Here is an 18474-nt window from a genome sequence, read left to right on the forward strand (position 1 = left end):
CTTGTATATTCTTCATTGTGGTGCAATGAATAAAATAACCCGTAATTTATTGGCTATTACTCCGGTTACGCAATTAAGCAACAACTGTGGTCAGAGAACAGATGCGCGTGCCTCAGTTTCTACACCTTGATGCTAAAATTAAAACTAGTTTACGATTTTTAAACCGATAGGCTTTAAAATTTCAGACGGGTAACCATAGTATTTTAGCTGTAAAAGAGTGCTTGTCGTTTTTGGATAGGACCTTCTGGCGAGGAATGGCGTGGTGATGAAGAAGACTGATTGGTGAAAGCTCAAGTCTGGAAGAAGACTATCTAATGTTTGAGAAGTTAGAGGACATAAGTAGAACCGCACATTTGATTGTATAATTTTCAATAATGTATTGTAAAAAATTTAAGACTCTAAGCCAAGAAATGTAAGACTAGTTCTAATTTAAAGCGAAAAGTATAACTAGCGTTTGGCAATGAGTTAAAACATGGGATTTGAATTAAACTGTGCGCTGTTGATTCTTTACCTTGGGTGAAGTAGGTTTTGTACAATTGGTTAGCCCATTTGTGAGTTATAAAGAGAAGAATATTTTGTGGGAAGCCATACCAAAAATAGTACAGAGCACCCGTAATGTATGTAATACCATGCAAAAGCAGCCAAGTTTGTATAAAAGGATGTGGCCTTCAAAACTCCTGGGTGAAAAAAAGTTGTGAAATCAAAAGTGGCAGCCATTTCATGATGTGGATGATAATAAATTAACTTTAATAATGGCCTGTGCATTAATAAAATTTATTATCATCAACATTATTGCAGCCATTTCATGGTCGCCACCTTTGATTTCACAACTTTTTCATCCAGGCTTTTTGAAGGCTGCACCCTTTTATACAGCTTGGCTGTTTGTGTGGATTTCACTTCTTTTTGAATTTTAAAAAGCCAACCATAAACTGGCTTTGAGGTTTAATTTTTTTACACAAATTATTGTTCTACAGATGCAATGAAGATGATATAAGACAAGCTAGTGCTCTTTTAATACAAAGAAATATTTACTGATCCCATGCAAAGTCAATTTATACTGATATAATTTTTTGCTAGCTTGTTCATGGCTATAAAGTTGTAATATAAAATTGCAGTATTATAACAAAGTAAATCCCTATATGCTCTTTAGTGTTCCCATTATGCTTGCATTATGTAGGTTAGCAACATTTCTTATGATTATCTTGGAACATTTTAATCAGTGAATACTATATGCTATTTCACTACAAAACTCTATTGCAGTTTGCAGTGACTGTTCTATTAGGGAGTAACGATCCTAATCTCCATAGTTTGCACCTAATATGCTAGCATTATGCTGGCATAGCCGCATAACACTCCAACCTATTGTGCTTTTCATAATTATCGTGCTGGCATATTTTTCATAGTAATGCATTGAGTTCTGTGAATGATTAATCACTTTGTTGACATACAATTACATTCCCATCTAAAATATATAAAGACATTTCTGATAGTTGAATCAAGTGTTCTGGGTACTTTTCTTTAGTTAATCATTAGTTTTAGCCATAATACTAAGCCGTTTCATTATCTAAACAAATTACCTACTTTGTATATAAGTTATTGGTGTTCCACACATGTGAAATTATCCATGGTCTGATATAATCATCCACGTAGTTGGGTGTGAAATTTCACAAGAAGGTTTATTGGTTGCTTGCTTTATATATACAAATGTGCAAAAATATTATTTTAAATAATTAATATTATTTTTTAGTTGAGGTTTCTGCAACTTTTTCATGTTCCCAAATGTAAATATAGGCTTTCCAAAATCCAGTCTTATTTTTCAGCAGTCACCATACTCAACACTCTAATAGGTGTATTTACATCCATTCATAATTCAGTTGTTAATTTGTCAATATTCACTTCATTGATGTATTTGCCTTTGAGTAGTTACAGTTTGATGAAGCAATAACCTACAGCTATAACTTGGGATGTGGCATAATAAGTATGTGTATGAGTCAGCAATTGTACTGACATTTTGAAGCAATTTTTTTTCGGAACTGCTCATTAAGCTTGAACAGTTCCATAGTAATATAATTATTATGTTCGCTTGCTCAGCCATAGCTAATAATTAGCTGTGCATGACAAGCATAGTTACAGTTTGTACATACTATGTGCATGGACATGCTAATGCATTCATCTTTGCAACGTAAAATATATTCACACATAGGCATAATTATGTACCACTGTGTACAAATACATAATAACGTATATAGTACATGGATAAACAGATGAACCTGTAAAAATGAAAAGTGTAATTATTTGCAAATAGTCCTTCATCCAGTAAAAGTCAAACTACAAACTGCTGTACAGAAATAAAAGAAATACTATAGCCTGAAAAATGAGGTAGAATACAAAATGTAGAAAATCACACCAGTATATCACACATGCTGTTACCAGCTAGGTTTAGGCAACCTGGGTGTACTTAACAACAGGATCATCACCCATGGAAACCTTCACTCCAGATGTAGATCCATGCTGTATTTCAGCATAGCTAATCTATGGTGAAATATGATACCATGCTAACATATATAAATTTCATTACGTACAGTACAGCTCACGGGTATGTGACGTGCGCTCGAGTGACCCGTGTGGATGCAGCAAGGCTACAGTGATGCTCCACGATAGCTAACTTTACTTGAGAGCATCATGCAAGACCAGATAACAGGTCTCACCTATGGTCTTGGGAGGCGGCACTGGCTCAGTTCTGCCAGCTGTGAAGTCTCCTATTGCAATGCCTGTGTTGTAGCTACCGAATACTTGGTAACTTAGCTACTGACTTGACCTTGACTCTGTCACGGACTATACAGTCAGTGCTGTAGCTAGTAGTATAGCTACCGTAAACCTAGATGGATTGGTCGCCAAGTAATGCCACAGAACCCCAGTTAGTGCATTTTTCTGATTCGTATTTTCTTTATTTAGATAGTTAAAGGAATGGTTAACCGAAAGTTTCAACTCTAGAAGCCAAGAAATTTCGAAGTTACAACGCTACGAAGGGCCTACGAAGTGCTAACAGGAAAAAATCGATTTGTACAGTGACAATAAACTACAGGCATTTAATAAAACTATCATAACATACGGATGCAGTCCTCTACCAAGATGCAACTTGCACCATCAAATTCTCCATGAACAAGCAGATCAATTGCTGGGTAAGTTTTGTCTTCCAGGCCTTTCCTACTTACACGGGGGACCGGCGAAGGAAAATGAACGTAAGAAAAAGCGATAGTGAACCGCTCGTCTAATGCAAGGCAGGCTAACGCTGATATCTTCTGTCTCCTTGAGAGTACTAACACGAAATAAAGCTTTTGGAACTCCTCTTGCTTTTGGGATCACGATGCTGCCAAGGTTTTAGGTGTTATCACTTTCTTTCATTGTGAAACAAGCGCTTTAGAATTTACGGATTTTTTTTCGTTTTCGTAAATATTCCACCCATTGCGTTCTGCGGGCCCAGGCTTGCGTTTATTGCATTCTACTGTATAATTAGCTAGCTATAGACTTGCACGAACATAATTATGGGACCGATCACAAATTTTTATGTGATTTAAGTGTTGTATGAAGTTACTAAACTCAGTAGCGAGTGTTCTCATGTGTGGCGAGTGTCTCGCGCGGCTAGTGCATATCCACGTGATATTTCACAGGTATTGTACAGTACATTGCAAAAGAATGATCCCACGAGAAGATGCAAGCATTACTTGCATGTGTACACTTGCGACGTTACCTTTGAGCTGTACTGTAGCACCTAGGTACTAATTTAATGTTAGTGGTGTTCACATAAGTGAACTAGTCTAGTTATGTTTGTATATATTATATACGTATAATATCAAGACTCACGGTAGTGAGTCGCGCGGCCAAGGAAAGTAGGGAACGCGACTACCGTGAGTTATTTACATGAACGACTAACTCTATAGAGCGCACACCTAAAACCTACCTTTAAAACTATTCTTTTGTAAAAAAAACCTCGCGATACAACAAAACTTTTGGTATATTGTTATATAAGCGTATTACTAAGTAAGTAACCTCTATTATATTTTAGTAACATCACATGAAATTTTGCTAAAAACGTCGTATTCTTCTCTTTCTTCTTTGCATACTTGTTAGCGCGAGCTGCCCATTTTTTAAACTCTTGTATCTTACATTGTGATAGTGGCACAGCCTTGGATTTGATATCACAAGTTCTTTGGCTAGTTAAGTTTCTTCAATACAAATCATGAAACTCCACCGCCCTTGAGAGCCATCATAAGTGATTTTCTCAAAGTTTGATTCATTCACTCTTGCACTTCATGGGAAAATCTTTGATATGTAATTAAACATATGGAGTAGTTTTGCTCGATCATGAACTGCCATTTTTCTGGGAAGTGATGAGTTAATTTCCATAAGTGCACTCATAGGGTAATAATATCACAAACGCTAATTGCTAATTTATTTTGCGGTCTTTTAGAACCCTATCTTAAATATAAGACACCACTAACTACGGTAGCGTTTCGGTGAAACTCGGTGCAAATTTGGCTGTAAGCGTCAACGCTAGGTGAACATGATCAGTGTAGTAAACCCAGTGAACCTGCTATCGCTCATGCTATTCTGGTAAGTGTTTGTTATTCATTTGTTATTTAATAATGGGTCTGAAGTAGCTAATGCAAGTCATATTGATTAAGCTTGTTTGATTGATCCTACTTTGCTTGGCAGCGCCCTTTTTTACAGCCCCAAGGCTGTTTTGTGTTAGGATATCACACATTTTTTTCACTGAGCAAGACCACAAAATTTAATGCATAAAGCTAATAGCTAGTTTCATACAAGCCACTTTTGGATATCACAACAGCTTCAACAGTTATTGTGTGTATTACATCATAGCTTTGGACATGAAGTGGCAAAACCAAAGAATGTAGTTTGGTACAAGTAGGCAGGTACTTTTGGTGTTTCAATCTCACTAGGGTATGGCTTCTAGGCACCGTTAAAACCATCAGTGAACAGATTGAGTAAAGGCCATTTCCCAGCAGGTGGGAATGTGCCCCAAACTTCTTATTATACTGGATTGTCCCTTGAAATGCACCAACAAAGTCGTGTTGTGGGCTAGTAAGAACAAGGACTGATATCAAGTTGCGGCCAAGTATTACCATGATCAATCTGTTAAACAACTGGTAAGAACAAGAACTGATATAAAGTTGTGGCCAAGTGAATGCAGTATTACCCATTCTCTTTGTATCTAGCTATAGCTATATAATAAAACTAGAGTAAATACACATGCAACTGTTATTAAATTGTCATTTGGCCACTTTTTAAAAATCACATTCACTTGGCCGCAACTTGATATCAGTCCTTGTTCTTACTAGTCGTATTGACTGAGCTGGTTTGATTGATCCTACTTTGCTTGGCAGTGCCCTTTTTTTACAGCCCCAAGGCTGTTTTTGTGTTAGGATCAAGACACACGATAGTGTGGTGTGCGGCCCAAGAAGTTGGAGCGCCACACCATGGGTACATTGACAGGAAGAAAGAAAACGTCATTTTCACACCTTTGTATTTCTGTGATCACTTATTCGATTGGAATCAAATTTGTTAGAGTTGCCCGCCAGCCAGGGGAGTTTACATACCAAATGTGAAGAAAATTGCTCCAGCCATTTCCGAGATATGAGTTGCCAAAGTTTCAATCATTTTTCTTCATTTTTTTTCTTCATTTTTTTTCTTCGTGTTTTCACACACTTGTAAAAATTGCTATAAAACGCAAATACGTACTTCAATTGCCTTGAAATTTGGCTCACTGAAAGGGAGTCCAAGGGTGAATCCTAGCATCAAATTTGGTGCAAATTGATGAATGATTCAGGAGTTATGACCAATTATTCGCGTAAACAAGATTGATTTGTTGTCATGCCTACAGGGTAAACCGCTTCATGGAATGAGTTGAAAATTGCTATGTAGATGGAGTAACCATCGTAGGAGTGCCTTTTGGTGGTTTGAAAGGAATCGAGATAAAGACCATGGAGATATGACACAAAACCCAACCTGTGTCACAATTATGCAACCGATTTTTATGAATATAAAAAGTATTAGTTTTTACGCCTACTAGGCAAACCGCTTAGAGCAATGAGCTGAAAATCAGTGTATAGCTGGAATAATCTTCATAAAAAGTCCTTGCAGTAGTATAGAAGAATCGAATTACAAACCACTGAGTTATGATTCGAAAGCCAACTCCGTGAAGCAAATTCGAGATCAAAATCTCTAATAGAACAGTGACCCTAATAGAGCATTCAGCTACTTTATTTACTCCATTACAGAATTCTATTACATTACAAGTTATTCTGTAGGGAGTCCAGCTGCAAACAGTTAATCTTATAGACAGTTCAGCAAGAAGCAAGTCACCCTATAGAGAGTTTAGCTCCAAATATATTGCTGTAGTGATTCAGAACATTACAAGTCACACTGAAGAGAGTTCAGCTATAAACAAGTCATGCACCGTGTAGAGAGTTCAGCTACAAACAATTCACTCTGTAGAAGTTCTGCTACAAACAAGTCTTCATGCAAAGAATTTAACAACCAAAATCCACTATGTAAAAACTTCAACTTTACTAACAAGTTACTCTGTAGAGAGATCAGCTAGAAACAAGAGAGAACTCAGCTAGAAAACGTCACCTTGTAGAGAGTTCAGCTACAAACAAATCACACTGTAAAGAGATCAGATAGAAGAAGCCACCTTGTAGAGGATTCAGCTGTGAAGTGATCACCCTAGAGAGAGTTCAACTACAAAAAAATCACCCTGTACAGAGTTCAGCTACAAAGAAACCATCCTGTAGAGAGATCAGCTAGAAACAAGTCACCTGTAGAGACATCAGCTACAAAGGAACCACCCTGTAGAGAGTTCAGCTACAAAAAAATCACCCTGCAGAGAGTTTGGGACCATCCTGTAGATAGTTCAGCTACAAACAAATCACCCTGCAGAAAATTTGGGTACCAAAAATCACCCTGTAGAGTATTCAGCTATAAACAAATCACCTTGTAGAGTGTACAACTAGACACAAGTCACCCAGTAGAGAGATCAGCTACAAGAAGTTTCATTGTAGAGAGATCAGCTAGAAGAAATCACCTTGCAGAGAGTTCAGCTACAAAGAAACCACCATGTAGAGAGTTCATCTACAAACAAATCACCCAGTAGAGAGTTCAGCTACAACCACATCACACTGCACAGAGTTTGGCTATAAAGAAACCATTATGTAGAGAGTTCAGCTACAAAAAATCACCCTTAGAGAATTCAGCTACAAACAAATCGCCCTGTAGAGAGATCAGCTAAAAGAAGTCACCTTGTAGAGAGTTCAGCTACATAAAACCACCCTGTAGAGAGTTCAGCTGCAAAAAAATCACCTTGCAGAGAGTTCAGCTATAAACAAGTCACCCTGTAGAGAGATCAGCTACAAAGAAACCATCCTGTAGAGAGTTCAGCTACAAATAAGTTACCCTAGAGAGAGTTCAGCTACAAAGAAACTATCATGTAGAGAGTTCAGCTGCAAACAAATCACCCTGTAGAGGATTCAGCTACAAACAAATCGCCCTGTAAAGAGATCAGCTAGAAGAAGTCACCTTGTAGATACATAAAACCACCCTGTAGAGAGTTCAGCTGCAAACAAATCACCTTGTAGAGAGTTCAGCTATGAACAAGTTACCCTGTAGAGAGATCAGCTACAAAGAAACCATCTTGTAGAGAGTTCAGCTACAAAGAAACCACCATGTAGAGAATTCAGCTGCAAACAAGTTACCCTATAGAGAGATCAGCTAGAAACAAATCATCCTGTAGAGAGTTCAGCTACAAACAAATCACCCTGTAGAGAGTTCAGCTACGAAAAGATCACTGTGTACATAGTTCAGCTATAAGAAGTCACCTTGTAGAGAGTTCAGCTACAAAGAAATCACCATGTAGAGAGTTGAGCTGCAAACACGTTACACTATAGAGAGTTCAGCTACAAACAAATCACCCTGTAGAGAGTTCAGCTACGAAAAGATCACTGTGTAGATAGTTCAGCTATAAGAAGTCACCTTGTAGAGAGTTCAGCTGCAAACAAACCACCCTGTAGAGAATTCAGCTACACATAAATTGCCTTGTAGAAAAATCAGCTAGAAGAAGTTACTTTGTAGACAGTTCAGCTACAAAGAAACCATCATGTAGAAAGTTCGACTACAAACAAGTCACCCTGTAGAGAGATCAGCTAGAGGAAGTTACCTTGTAAAGAATTCAGCTACAAAGAAACTATCATGTAGAGAGTTCAGCTACAAACAAGTCACCCTGTAGAAAGATCAGCTAGAAGAAGTTACCTTGTAGAGAGTTCAGCTACAAAGAAACCATCAAGTAGAAAGTTCAGCTACATACTAGTCGCCCTGTAGAGAAATCAGCTAGAAGAAGTTACCTTATAGAGAGTTCAGCTACAAAGAAACCATCGTGTAGAGAATTTAACTACTAATAAATCACCTTGTAGAGAGATCAGCTACAAGCAAGTCAACCTGTAGAGATATCAGCTAGTTACAAGTTACCTTATAGGGATCAGCTACAAACAAATCACCCTGCAGAAATATGTGTTGGAAACAAATCACCATGTAGAGAGTTCAGCTAGAAAAAGTCAAAAAAAGAGTTCAGCTACAAACAATGGGAGTTTCAGCTACAGTTCAGTTATGTATAAGAAGTCACTTTATTACATCAGTATATGATTATCTTTCATTGTTAAATATACAAATATTTTTAATCAGACAAAAAGCTGTACGAAACATTTCTTCCTTTGTTCCACAATTCCTGTAGAAAAGAAAAAAAAAACAAGTTATAAGGAATCACCAAAGCCAGTTAATGCATGGCTTTGTGGCTTGCAATACAAAAAGAAGCGATATCTAAACCAAAACAGCCAAGGTGTAAAAAAAGAGTGTGCCCCCCAAAAATGCCAGGATGAAAAAAAGATGTGAAATCCAAGGTGGCGGCCAAGAAATGGCTGTGATGGTAGGTTAATGGCAAAAATGTTAATTACGACAATTCAGGTGAATTTGCGTTGCCTCCTCCACTACGATTCGGCACCAAATTCACCTGAATTGTCGTAATTAAAATTTTTGCCATTAACCTACCATCACAGCCATTTCTTGGCTGCCACCTTGGATTTCACTTCTTTTTTCATCCTGGCCTTTTAGTGGAGGAGGCAACGCAGATTCACCCGAATTGTCATAATTAAAATTTTTGCCATTAACCTACCATCACAGCCATTTCTTGGCTGCCACCTCGGATTTCACATCTTTTTTCATCCTGGCCTTTTTGGGGGGCGCACTCTTTTTTTACAGCTTGGCTGTTTTGGTTTAGATATAATATACTTCAGTAAAACAGCCACAATGCATTGTGATGCTGATAAGCATAGACTATTTTTACATGTGCAGGGTTACATAATCATGAAACTGCTTTTCATATCCAAGTTTGAAACTTGTACAGAAGTACAGATTTTCCTTACTAGTGAACCTCTGTAGCTTAGCTCCTTGGATATCATTTCAGTATCTTTTTCAAGGGGTTTGACTCTATGCAAAACAACAGCATTAACATTAGCCAACTGCATCTCAATACTGTGGCTTAGTTTTGTAAAATACAACTGTAACTAAGAATTGTGTCTTGCAACACACATAGGAAGTGACCTTCGTAAGTCTCCTATGTTTTACATAGTAATAATAAATGCATAATAATATTATGAAGCTGATGTCCATCCATACACATAATTCCTCACTCCTTGTGGGCTCTTGTCCTTCACATCATCATGTTGATGAGCTGTTGATTTAGAAGACACAGCATATACTGCTCCAGTAGCTGCCTTTTGATGTGGAACATTCTGTTGAAATTAAAGTGCAAGTACATATAAGCATCAACGACTATCAAAGATTTCATCACAATTTTAACTACATGATGAAATCTAGCTGCCCAGTATAAGTAAGATGACTAATAACTTCAATGAACAGTTTGTATATACACTACATATAGACACATAAATACATACATACATACATACATACACACTCAGTTACAGCAGCTAATTTTTCAAGTGTTTCTGCACTCAAACATCGATACACACACATGTGCATGCACGCACGCACGCACGCACACACACATCAGTGATCTTCACTATTCACCATGAATAGATAGCCACACCAATGCACTACACATTAGCTCCACAACTATGCCACTGATTTGCTCAGGATGCTTTTCACAAGTAGATTTCTAGAGATGTGTGCAGGCCACTGGAAATGCTTTGGCACTTTGCAATGCCATTAGCCAGCTGGGTAGAGATATGAACAGGACAGCTGCCCAGATGTTTTCTACATAAATTTCGTTCATTTTCAGTAGCACATGTACAGATGGTCTTGAGAGCCCAATATTAAGGCTGGAGACATCATATGATCTACTTGACCATTTTCTGTTCTTATATCAATCGCCTGCCATTCATCCCTACCACCACCCATGGTGATGTGCTCGTGTTACAGATACTGTCATGAAAAAAATCATAGTTATGCCAGTTGCTATGGAACAAACACTATGGTGGGCAGCATTCATGGTGAAAATAAACTTATTGGTTTTGACCTTCCCAAACTAGACCGAATTGAAATGTTTAAAATTGCATATTTCACAATCTATTGATGTGCATAAATTGATGGTTTTCCCAAATATGGTCACAATTATTAGGTTCCAGTGATAAAAAGTAGTGAAACAAGATCTATGAATGACAGTAGCTTTACAGCATAGTTATGTCCAAAAATGACTACATTGGCATGCTACTACCATCTGTTCAATGCCAATGTAGGGATTTCCCACATACAATCCTGGACATGTGTAGCTGTCAAGCACAGTTACCAGTTCATTTCATGTAATACCACACTGATAAATGTACTGTACAATAATACCAGCTGTTTTGGCATACATTACAGGATACTTTAACAAAGCAGTGACGTATTTTAATAAAACAGTCAGCAAATTTTTGAGTTTAAAGTAGACTGTAAAACTCGAGTACTTTCAAAATTTAATTTCACATGGCATTACATACGTACTGTGTAATTAAGTAATACCTTTAACACATCAGACAAACTATGTACTTTCAAAATTCTATTATACTATTGCCTTTCAAGAATGGAGATGGTCACCTTGTGTGTAGCTAAATCTCTGGTTTAATTTGAAGTGATATTAGATGCACTGTAGTTATATCATACAGTACTACTCATCATACAGTACAGTAGTACTGTATATTAGGGATCATGACATTTTCTGGCTAAAAATATCACCCAAACAACCAGTTCACATTACCTTCCTGGTACCTTGACAGTATTGGTTAGGTATAACCAATGATTTAAGTATGACCCTAAATGCTTCCATTATGTACATACACTGTAGTTACAAAACGAAAACTATTCAACAGAATTTTCTACTGACTGACTAACTGCCTGTCTGATACTTTCAGTCAAGCATAACTTGATAACCACTAAGGCTACAGGCTTGATTTTTTCACCGTTTGGTGTCACTTCATTCCTAGATGTGCGTTTTGGCATACTGCTGTACGCAAAATGAACATATCACAGACTTACCTTTGTCCTCCTTCATAGTGATGCAATGTATAGCTTCCTGTTTATTAAACGGGAATTGTCCATATTTTCTGTAGCAACTGGATTGATTGCAGAGACATCTTTGTTTGTAATGCTGGAAGCGTACTGACCACTTCTTCACTTTTGAGTCAGTAATTGATAGTTGGGGCATGCAAATCATTTGTGTTTTTCGTGTTGGCTGGATTGATTGCAAAGGTGCTTCTGCTGCTGTTCTTCGTTTGTAGCACTGTGTAATGGGATGAACATAGCTAAAAGCAAAGTACAATGTTTACTTCACTTTCAAGTCAATAATTGGTAGTTGGGGCGTATGTTAAGATGAAAACATTAACTCTGGTGCCATCATTTCTTTTGATACGGTATGTGCAGGTTTACCAGTCACAACAATGTTACAAAAAACTAAACAAACAAGTATAAGGTATAGGAATTTTAAGTTTGATTATGGATCATAGAAAAAAAGCTAGGAAACAAGGGAGGTCACCTACACCTGCAGATATATTAGTGAACATTTAATTTCATAGATATAGACTGAATCAGGGATTAAATGTTCACTAGTATATCTGCAGGTTTGGGCGACCTCCCTTGTTTCCTTACTTTCTTTTCTATTGAGCTTAAAATTCCTAATGTTTGTCACTTAATATATACTGTACATAGTTTCATGCATGGGCTCCATCATCTAAAGTCACACAAAATACCCAAATAACCTTTGGACATATAGTACTTTACTCAACCATATTGAAGGACCTTATTATACACTACTGTAAAGATTCTAGGTACCTCCACAAGGCTACAGACATTAGGACACTGAAATTCAGCTTTCAAACAAGACCTGTGTAGTTTTCACGTACATAAGGTTTGTGTAGATTCCTGAGGGACATGTACTGTATTACATAAATGCGCTGTTTATATACAAACAGTATGAACTGATTACATATTATTTACTGCTGGCTCATCTCTTATTTCATCATAACGATGAGGATATTTAGCTTCTGCTGCTTTTGTAGACACAGCATATTGCACACCGGTAGCTGAGCTTTGATGTGGAATAATTCCAACAATGTGCTGTAAAGCAAGTATGTAGCAATACATGATGTAAATATTGCTTTAAGTAAAATGTGTAGATAACGTATCAAAATGCATTTACACCTTCCTACAATGTAGTAATCACCTTTTTGTTATCCACTGCTACATAGGCATATTCAGGTGGTGGTTCATTGAGTGAGGCCATTGAAGCAGTTTTAGTAGACACAGCATATTCTACTCCACTAGCTGACGATTGATGTGGGACAACTCTAGTACCAGGCTTATCAACTGCATCATACTGGGTCTCTGGGAAAGCATCTTTTGCAGAACTGCCTGTTGGGCTTTAAATACAATAAAAGTAATATAAAAAGAACTCATTAACGATAAAGATTAAACTTAATAAACAATGCATGACTGTACTGGGGCCTATGTAGTACTGCTTAATAGCTTAACAGCTGACTTATAGCATACCTCTGCAGAGCTGCATACGTCTCCTTCTCAAGATCAGCTCCACCTATTGTAGGAAAGAGTTTCTATTTACTATAGAAGTGTGTGGAGTCAAATTGGTCAAATTCTACCCTAACTATAAAGCACAGCAAAATAATTACTCTATAATATTTTTTTTTGAAAAATGTTACTTTTGAAAGGTTTAGTAGCTACATGTTTCTGTGTACAGTGTACAACCATGCAAAGTGAGGCTACATAATATTATAGCAATTACATGTACATATAGCATTAAAATAAGGTGTTGTGGGCTTCTGACAACTATTTTAAGTGCACCGTTTTGCTATTAGTTTCATATGTTAGTGACCGTTTCCATATAATCCAACACAGTTATTTTACTGAATCTCTGCAAGTAAATATACTGTCTAACTGCCTGATTTCACTATTTACACCGATGCATCAAGATTGTGGGGTTGCAGTGCATGCTTTTATTATTACACAATGGCTTCAGTCGCAGTGGTCATCGGAATGGCTTCCTATCTCAGTCATGGCTAAGGAACTAGTTCCCATCATACTCAGCTGTACAGTCTGGGGCCCATAACTAGCTGGCCACACAGTTCTGTTTCGATGCGACAATAGTAGTGATGTGGTTAGTGTCAACAAAGGAACGGCAGAGGAAAGTAATGTGATGCACCTCCGTAGGTGCTTATAGTTTTTTACAGTTTACCACTATTTTGTGAGCACATCACCAGCTGCCAGATTGACATTGCAGACCATACTGTATACCTGCAGTCTTTCTTTCATCTAAACCCACAAGCCTTTCCAATTGCAACTCCTGCGCCTCCACCACTCCAACAACTCCTGGCATTACCGAGACTAGAACTGGAATTCACCTAATTTTAGAAAGTTGTTTAAGTTTACCATCTATAGACATTGAACTCGAGACAGCTTATATGACACCAAACAAAACACAATAAACTTTTTTTTATATTGTAACAGCTAACAAACACAAATATTATATGTATGTTTTGATATATAATCATAATATATGGATTGTAATGCATTTGCTATTGTGTCACACATCATTCATTAATACATTCATCATTCGTTTGCATTTCCTCACATACCTATCATAGGTCCTCCAGCCATTGCGAAAACCCTCCCACATACAGGCAGCACTGTATATACACTAGATATTACCAACTTTCAGAATAGCATTCATAGGTACTACTACCAAGGTCTAGCATTGTCAACACAGAGATTATACAGCACTGGACAGGCACATTATCACTTATTCTGCCGCCAGCTCCATTGTTTGCCACTGCCATCGACTGAACACATATTAATGTTATTTGTGGCATACCTGGCCAATGAAGGCTCATTCTACAATTAAAGTTTACCTGTCAGCTCTCCATAACCTCCATGTGGCCACAGGGCATCATCAAATTTCTGCCAGTCAATTAATGCCAAGATTGGAACAAGTGCTACGTGGTATACCCACCATGTTCGAGACTACAATTACCATCCAGCTAATGAGACACTTTAAAATTGCACTTCTCCAGGAGGCCCACAACTATGACAATATACTTTTGTGGGCAGCCAGCTGTAATGTCTTCTTTGGTTTCCTGAAATGAAGCAAGTTTACTGTCCCATCTATGAAAGATTATGACCCATCAGTACACCTTTCCTATGAAGACCTGTCAATAGACTCCAGAGACTCCCCATCTGTAGTTCAAGTTCAGATAAAACAATCCAAGGCATTCGACTGTGCCTAGGCAAAACAGACACAGATATTTGATTCATGCCCTATGCAAATAGAAAGGGTGGTTTGGCGGGAAAAGGCTCTTCAAAAGGAATAGCTTTTCTATGGAACTTGTACATGTAGTAACAAAATTCATCCCCCAAGCCCCATAACGTGGATAAGGAAATACTGAGGTGGTTTAGGAAGGCAAAAAATTAAAGCACATGAAATAAGATTCAGGAACTTGTGGTCGCCACAGTACGCCCATTAAAAGCTATACTCCCTTACATGGTCACTAGAGGCACTAAACCAGAACCATTCTTCCTCACTGCTGACAACAAACTACTAACACGCCAAGGGTTGTATACCACACTATCCAAATTGCTGGGGAAAATAGGATTCCCAGTGACAGACAACAACACTCATAACTTTTGAATTGGTGCTGCCACCACAGCAAAGGATGCTGGAATTTCAGATACCCTAATGATTAATAAAGAAACTAAAGGTGAGTCCTAAATTAGCTGCTACATGAATGCATGAAGAGTTGAGTACAGTATGGTGGGCAAGCAGTTTTGTTAGCTCAGCAAGTTAGGATGGGGATGTCTGGATATATTGTTGGTATGCAGAACTTTGCCATCTTCCTAATATCTGAATATGGACTCCGCACTTACCATCAACAGACGGGGATTGGCAGCACCAAAGTCACCTCACTGAGAACCAACATTAACATGTAGTAACTTATTATTATTAGCATTTTACAGTGACCAGCACTGAAGGTCTGACAGCAACATGTGCTGCAGCCTTAGGATTACCTAACCTAATTTCAAGGACTTAGACTTAATGACTTGACTTAGTGACTGATAAGGTGTAACAGAAAAGGGGCCAAAGGAAGGAAAAAAAATCCCTCCAACCCCAGGAGTCGAACTGCAAGTCACCCAATGTCTAGTCGGGGCCATACTCAGTCTTCCTCCAGGAGGGATGGATTTTCTTCCTTAAACCTAAAGTATTTATTATTAGCAACTAATTATTTTCTCTTCATTTCAGGCACTACACCACAACTAGGGACCCGTTGATTTCGCCAGCAAAATTTTTGGCATAATGGTTGGGTAAAAGCAATGAGCAAAATGCTGGCATAATAGGTGCAATTTTTGTGAAGTGGACATAAAAATTGCACAAAAGATCAAGATACTCTAATAGAACAGTCAGACACGCTAAAATATCGACAATGCATAGCTAATTGTTACAGGAACAACAAGTGACAATCGAGGTACCCTAATAAAACAGTCACACATGTTAAGCAATATTAGCTGGCTTCTTGCTTTACATGTTAGAAATAATTTCTGATCGAGATACTCTAATAGAACAGTCACTATAAGGCAAAATTGTAGCATTGCACTTGGAAATATTCAATTAACAAAGATCAGTGCTGAGCAAAATTTATAATTCTTGAGCAAAATATGGAGCATAATAGGTGAAAAATAAAAGAATTGCTGGAAAGAAAAATAGGTAGAAAAAAAGCAAAATAGACTGGTCCCTAACCACAACAATCAAAGCATCTACGTATGATCGAAGACTACGGGTCACAGTCAGAGGGCATATAATGCTAGGAAGCTACATACTGAAGATCACAACTCACAGGTCGCAGCAATTATCCTACATTCTCGAAACATAATAATAATAATCATTGCAACTGTGCAATTTTGAAAATAAACAATAGACTAATACCATATACTTTCAATTTGTACATATGTAAAGTTATAATTAGGCACAGATTAAAATTTGTACACATATGTACGTATCAAGAGACTCTGCAGAGACATCAGCTAGCAACAAATAACCCTGCAGAGAGGTCAGTTACAAACAAATCACTTTGTAGAGGGAGAGATCAGATAGAGAGATATACCCTGCAGAGAAATCAGCTAAAAAAGGGACAGAGAGTTCAACAACATTTAAAGTCACCGTGTAAAGAGTTCACCTACAAGTACACGTATCCTTAGAGAGTTCAGCTATATCGCAATTCTTTCTGTAGAGGGTTTAGTTAGGTTGAGTCACTCTGTGGAGAGTTCAACTACCAACCGTTCACTATGTAGTCTAAGAGTACAGTTATGTTACAAGTCACCGTGTATAGAAATTTCAGTTACATACACATTTCCCTGTAGAGTATTCAGCTGCTAACAGCCCAATCTGCATAGCTACGGTAACTTAATTTTTATGATCAATCAACATGATTGTAACTAATACTGAATAAATTACATATTGCTTAAATGTATATGTACCTGAACAAATAATTAAAAAAATCTTTTTATTCGTAATCGTCACATCTGTCATAAAGAAAAAAACAAGTTAAAAGAAATCTCCCAAGCTGGCCATACAGTGGCTAATTACAAAAAGACGTAATATTTGATCAAAAGACAGCCAAGTTGTAAAACAAGGGTGGGGCCTCCAAAAAAGCCAAGGTGAAAAAAGATGTGAAATCCAAGGCAGTGGCAAAAAATGGCTGTGATGGTAGGTTAATGGCGACAATTTTAATAATAACAATTTAGGTGAATTAGTGTTGCCTCCTCCAAGTTTCACTAGGATTCGGCAAAAAAATTTAATAATGACAATTCAGGTGAATTAGGTGCCAAATCCTAGTGAAATTTGGAGGAGGCAATACAACTTCACCTGAATTATTGCTATTAAAATTTTTGCCATTAACCTATCATCACAGCCATTTCTTGGCCACTGCCTTGTTTTCACATCTTCTGCACCCAGGCGTTTTGGGATTCCCCACCCTTGTTTTACTGTGTTTTTTTTTTGCTCAGATATTACTTCTTTTTGTAAATAGCCATGGTATGGCCAGCTTTGGGTGTTTCTTTTAACTTGCCTTTTTTCTTTATGACAGGTGTGACAGTTTTTATTTTGATTAGATAGTGTTGACACATCTATACTACATCTGTTCACTGCAACATTAAAAATGAGGAATACATCCCAGTATACACTTTATCGGATAACTTTAGTTAATGAAAGGTACCAAGGCACAATTGTAAATGTGGCAGATGGGTGCATGAATGGTGTATAGAGGAGAAGGTGCTTTAGGGACAACAGAAATTTTGTACATTTTGTATTGATTAATTTACTGTGTAAAGCTGTGATGCTCATACAGCTGTACCTCATACTGTGTATTTAGTGACTGCCCAGTGGTCTACTGCAGTGGCAGTTTTTGCAGGTGTTAGAACTAAGGCATTGGTTGATAATTCATATTGGCCATTTGTATTGATGGGACAATACCTACTTTACATGCTCTTGCTCGCTATTCAAAAGTTATACTGTACACTGAAAAAAAGATTACATGATAGAGGTAGAGTTTATGATTCTAACAGTCTGAACCAGGTGTCCTGCATTGAGTTACATGTCAAGGTATGAAACTTGATCGACAATTGGTCGTGTATGCTATACTTGCTTTCATAATGTAATTCCTAGTATGTATATAATGGTTACCAAATGCACCCATCTCTATGTAAACTCACACCATACCAAAATAGTCAAGCTGTGAAAAAAGGGTGGGAACCTCTAAAAAGGCCAGGATGAAAAAAGTTATGAAATCAAAGGTGGCAGCAGAGAAATGGCTGCAGTGATACTAATGCTGATTGGAGGGGACCACAACCCTT

At 37.6% G+C, this 18474-nt stretch overlaps 2 protein-coding genes across 2 annotated transcripts in view; one reads left to right on the top strand and one right to left on the bottom strand.

Annotated features, from left to right (window-relative positions):
• The window catches only part of LOC136260766 (uncharacterized), a 215166-nt gene that overhangs the window by 127049 nt on the left and 69643 nt on the right, over positions 1-18474 (top strand). The window lies entirely within an intron of this gene.
• LOC136260758 (uncharacterized) overlaps positions 2179-18474 on the bottom strand; it is a 45777-nt gene continuing 29481 nt past the window's right edge. The window contains exons 4-8 of the mRNA XM_066054619.1: positions 13111-13153; positions 12785-12980; positions 12559-12678; positions 9759-9860; positions 2179-2532 (exon numbers count right to left, since the gene is read on the bottom strand). Of these exons, the coding sequence (XP_065910691.1) occupies positions 2440-2532; positions 9759-9860; positions 12559-12678; positions 12785-12980; positions 13111-13153 (554 nt within the window). The 3' untranslated portion in view covers positions 2179-2439. The remainder of the gene's footprint in view (positions 2533-9758; positions 9861-12558; positions 12679-12784; positions 12981-13110; positions 13154-18474) is intronic.

The sequence above is a fragment of the Dysidea avara genome, chromosome 1 (assembly GCF_963678975.1).
Source record: "Dysidea avara chromosome 1, odDysAvar1.4, whole genome shotgun sequence".
Taxonomy (NCBI): Eukaryota; Metazoa; Porifera; class Demospongiae; order Dictyoceratida; family Dysideidae; genus Dysidea; species Dysidea avara.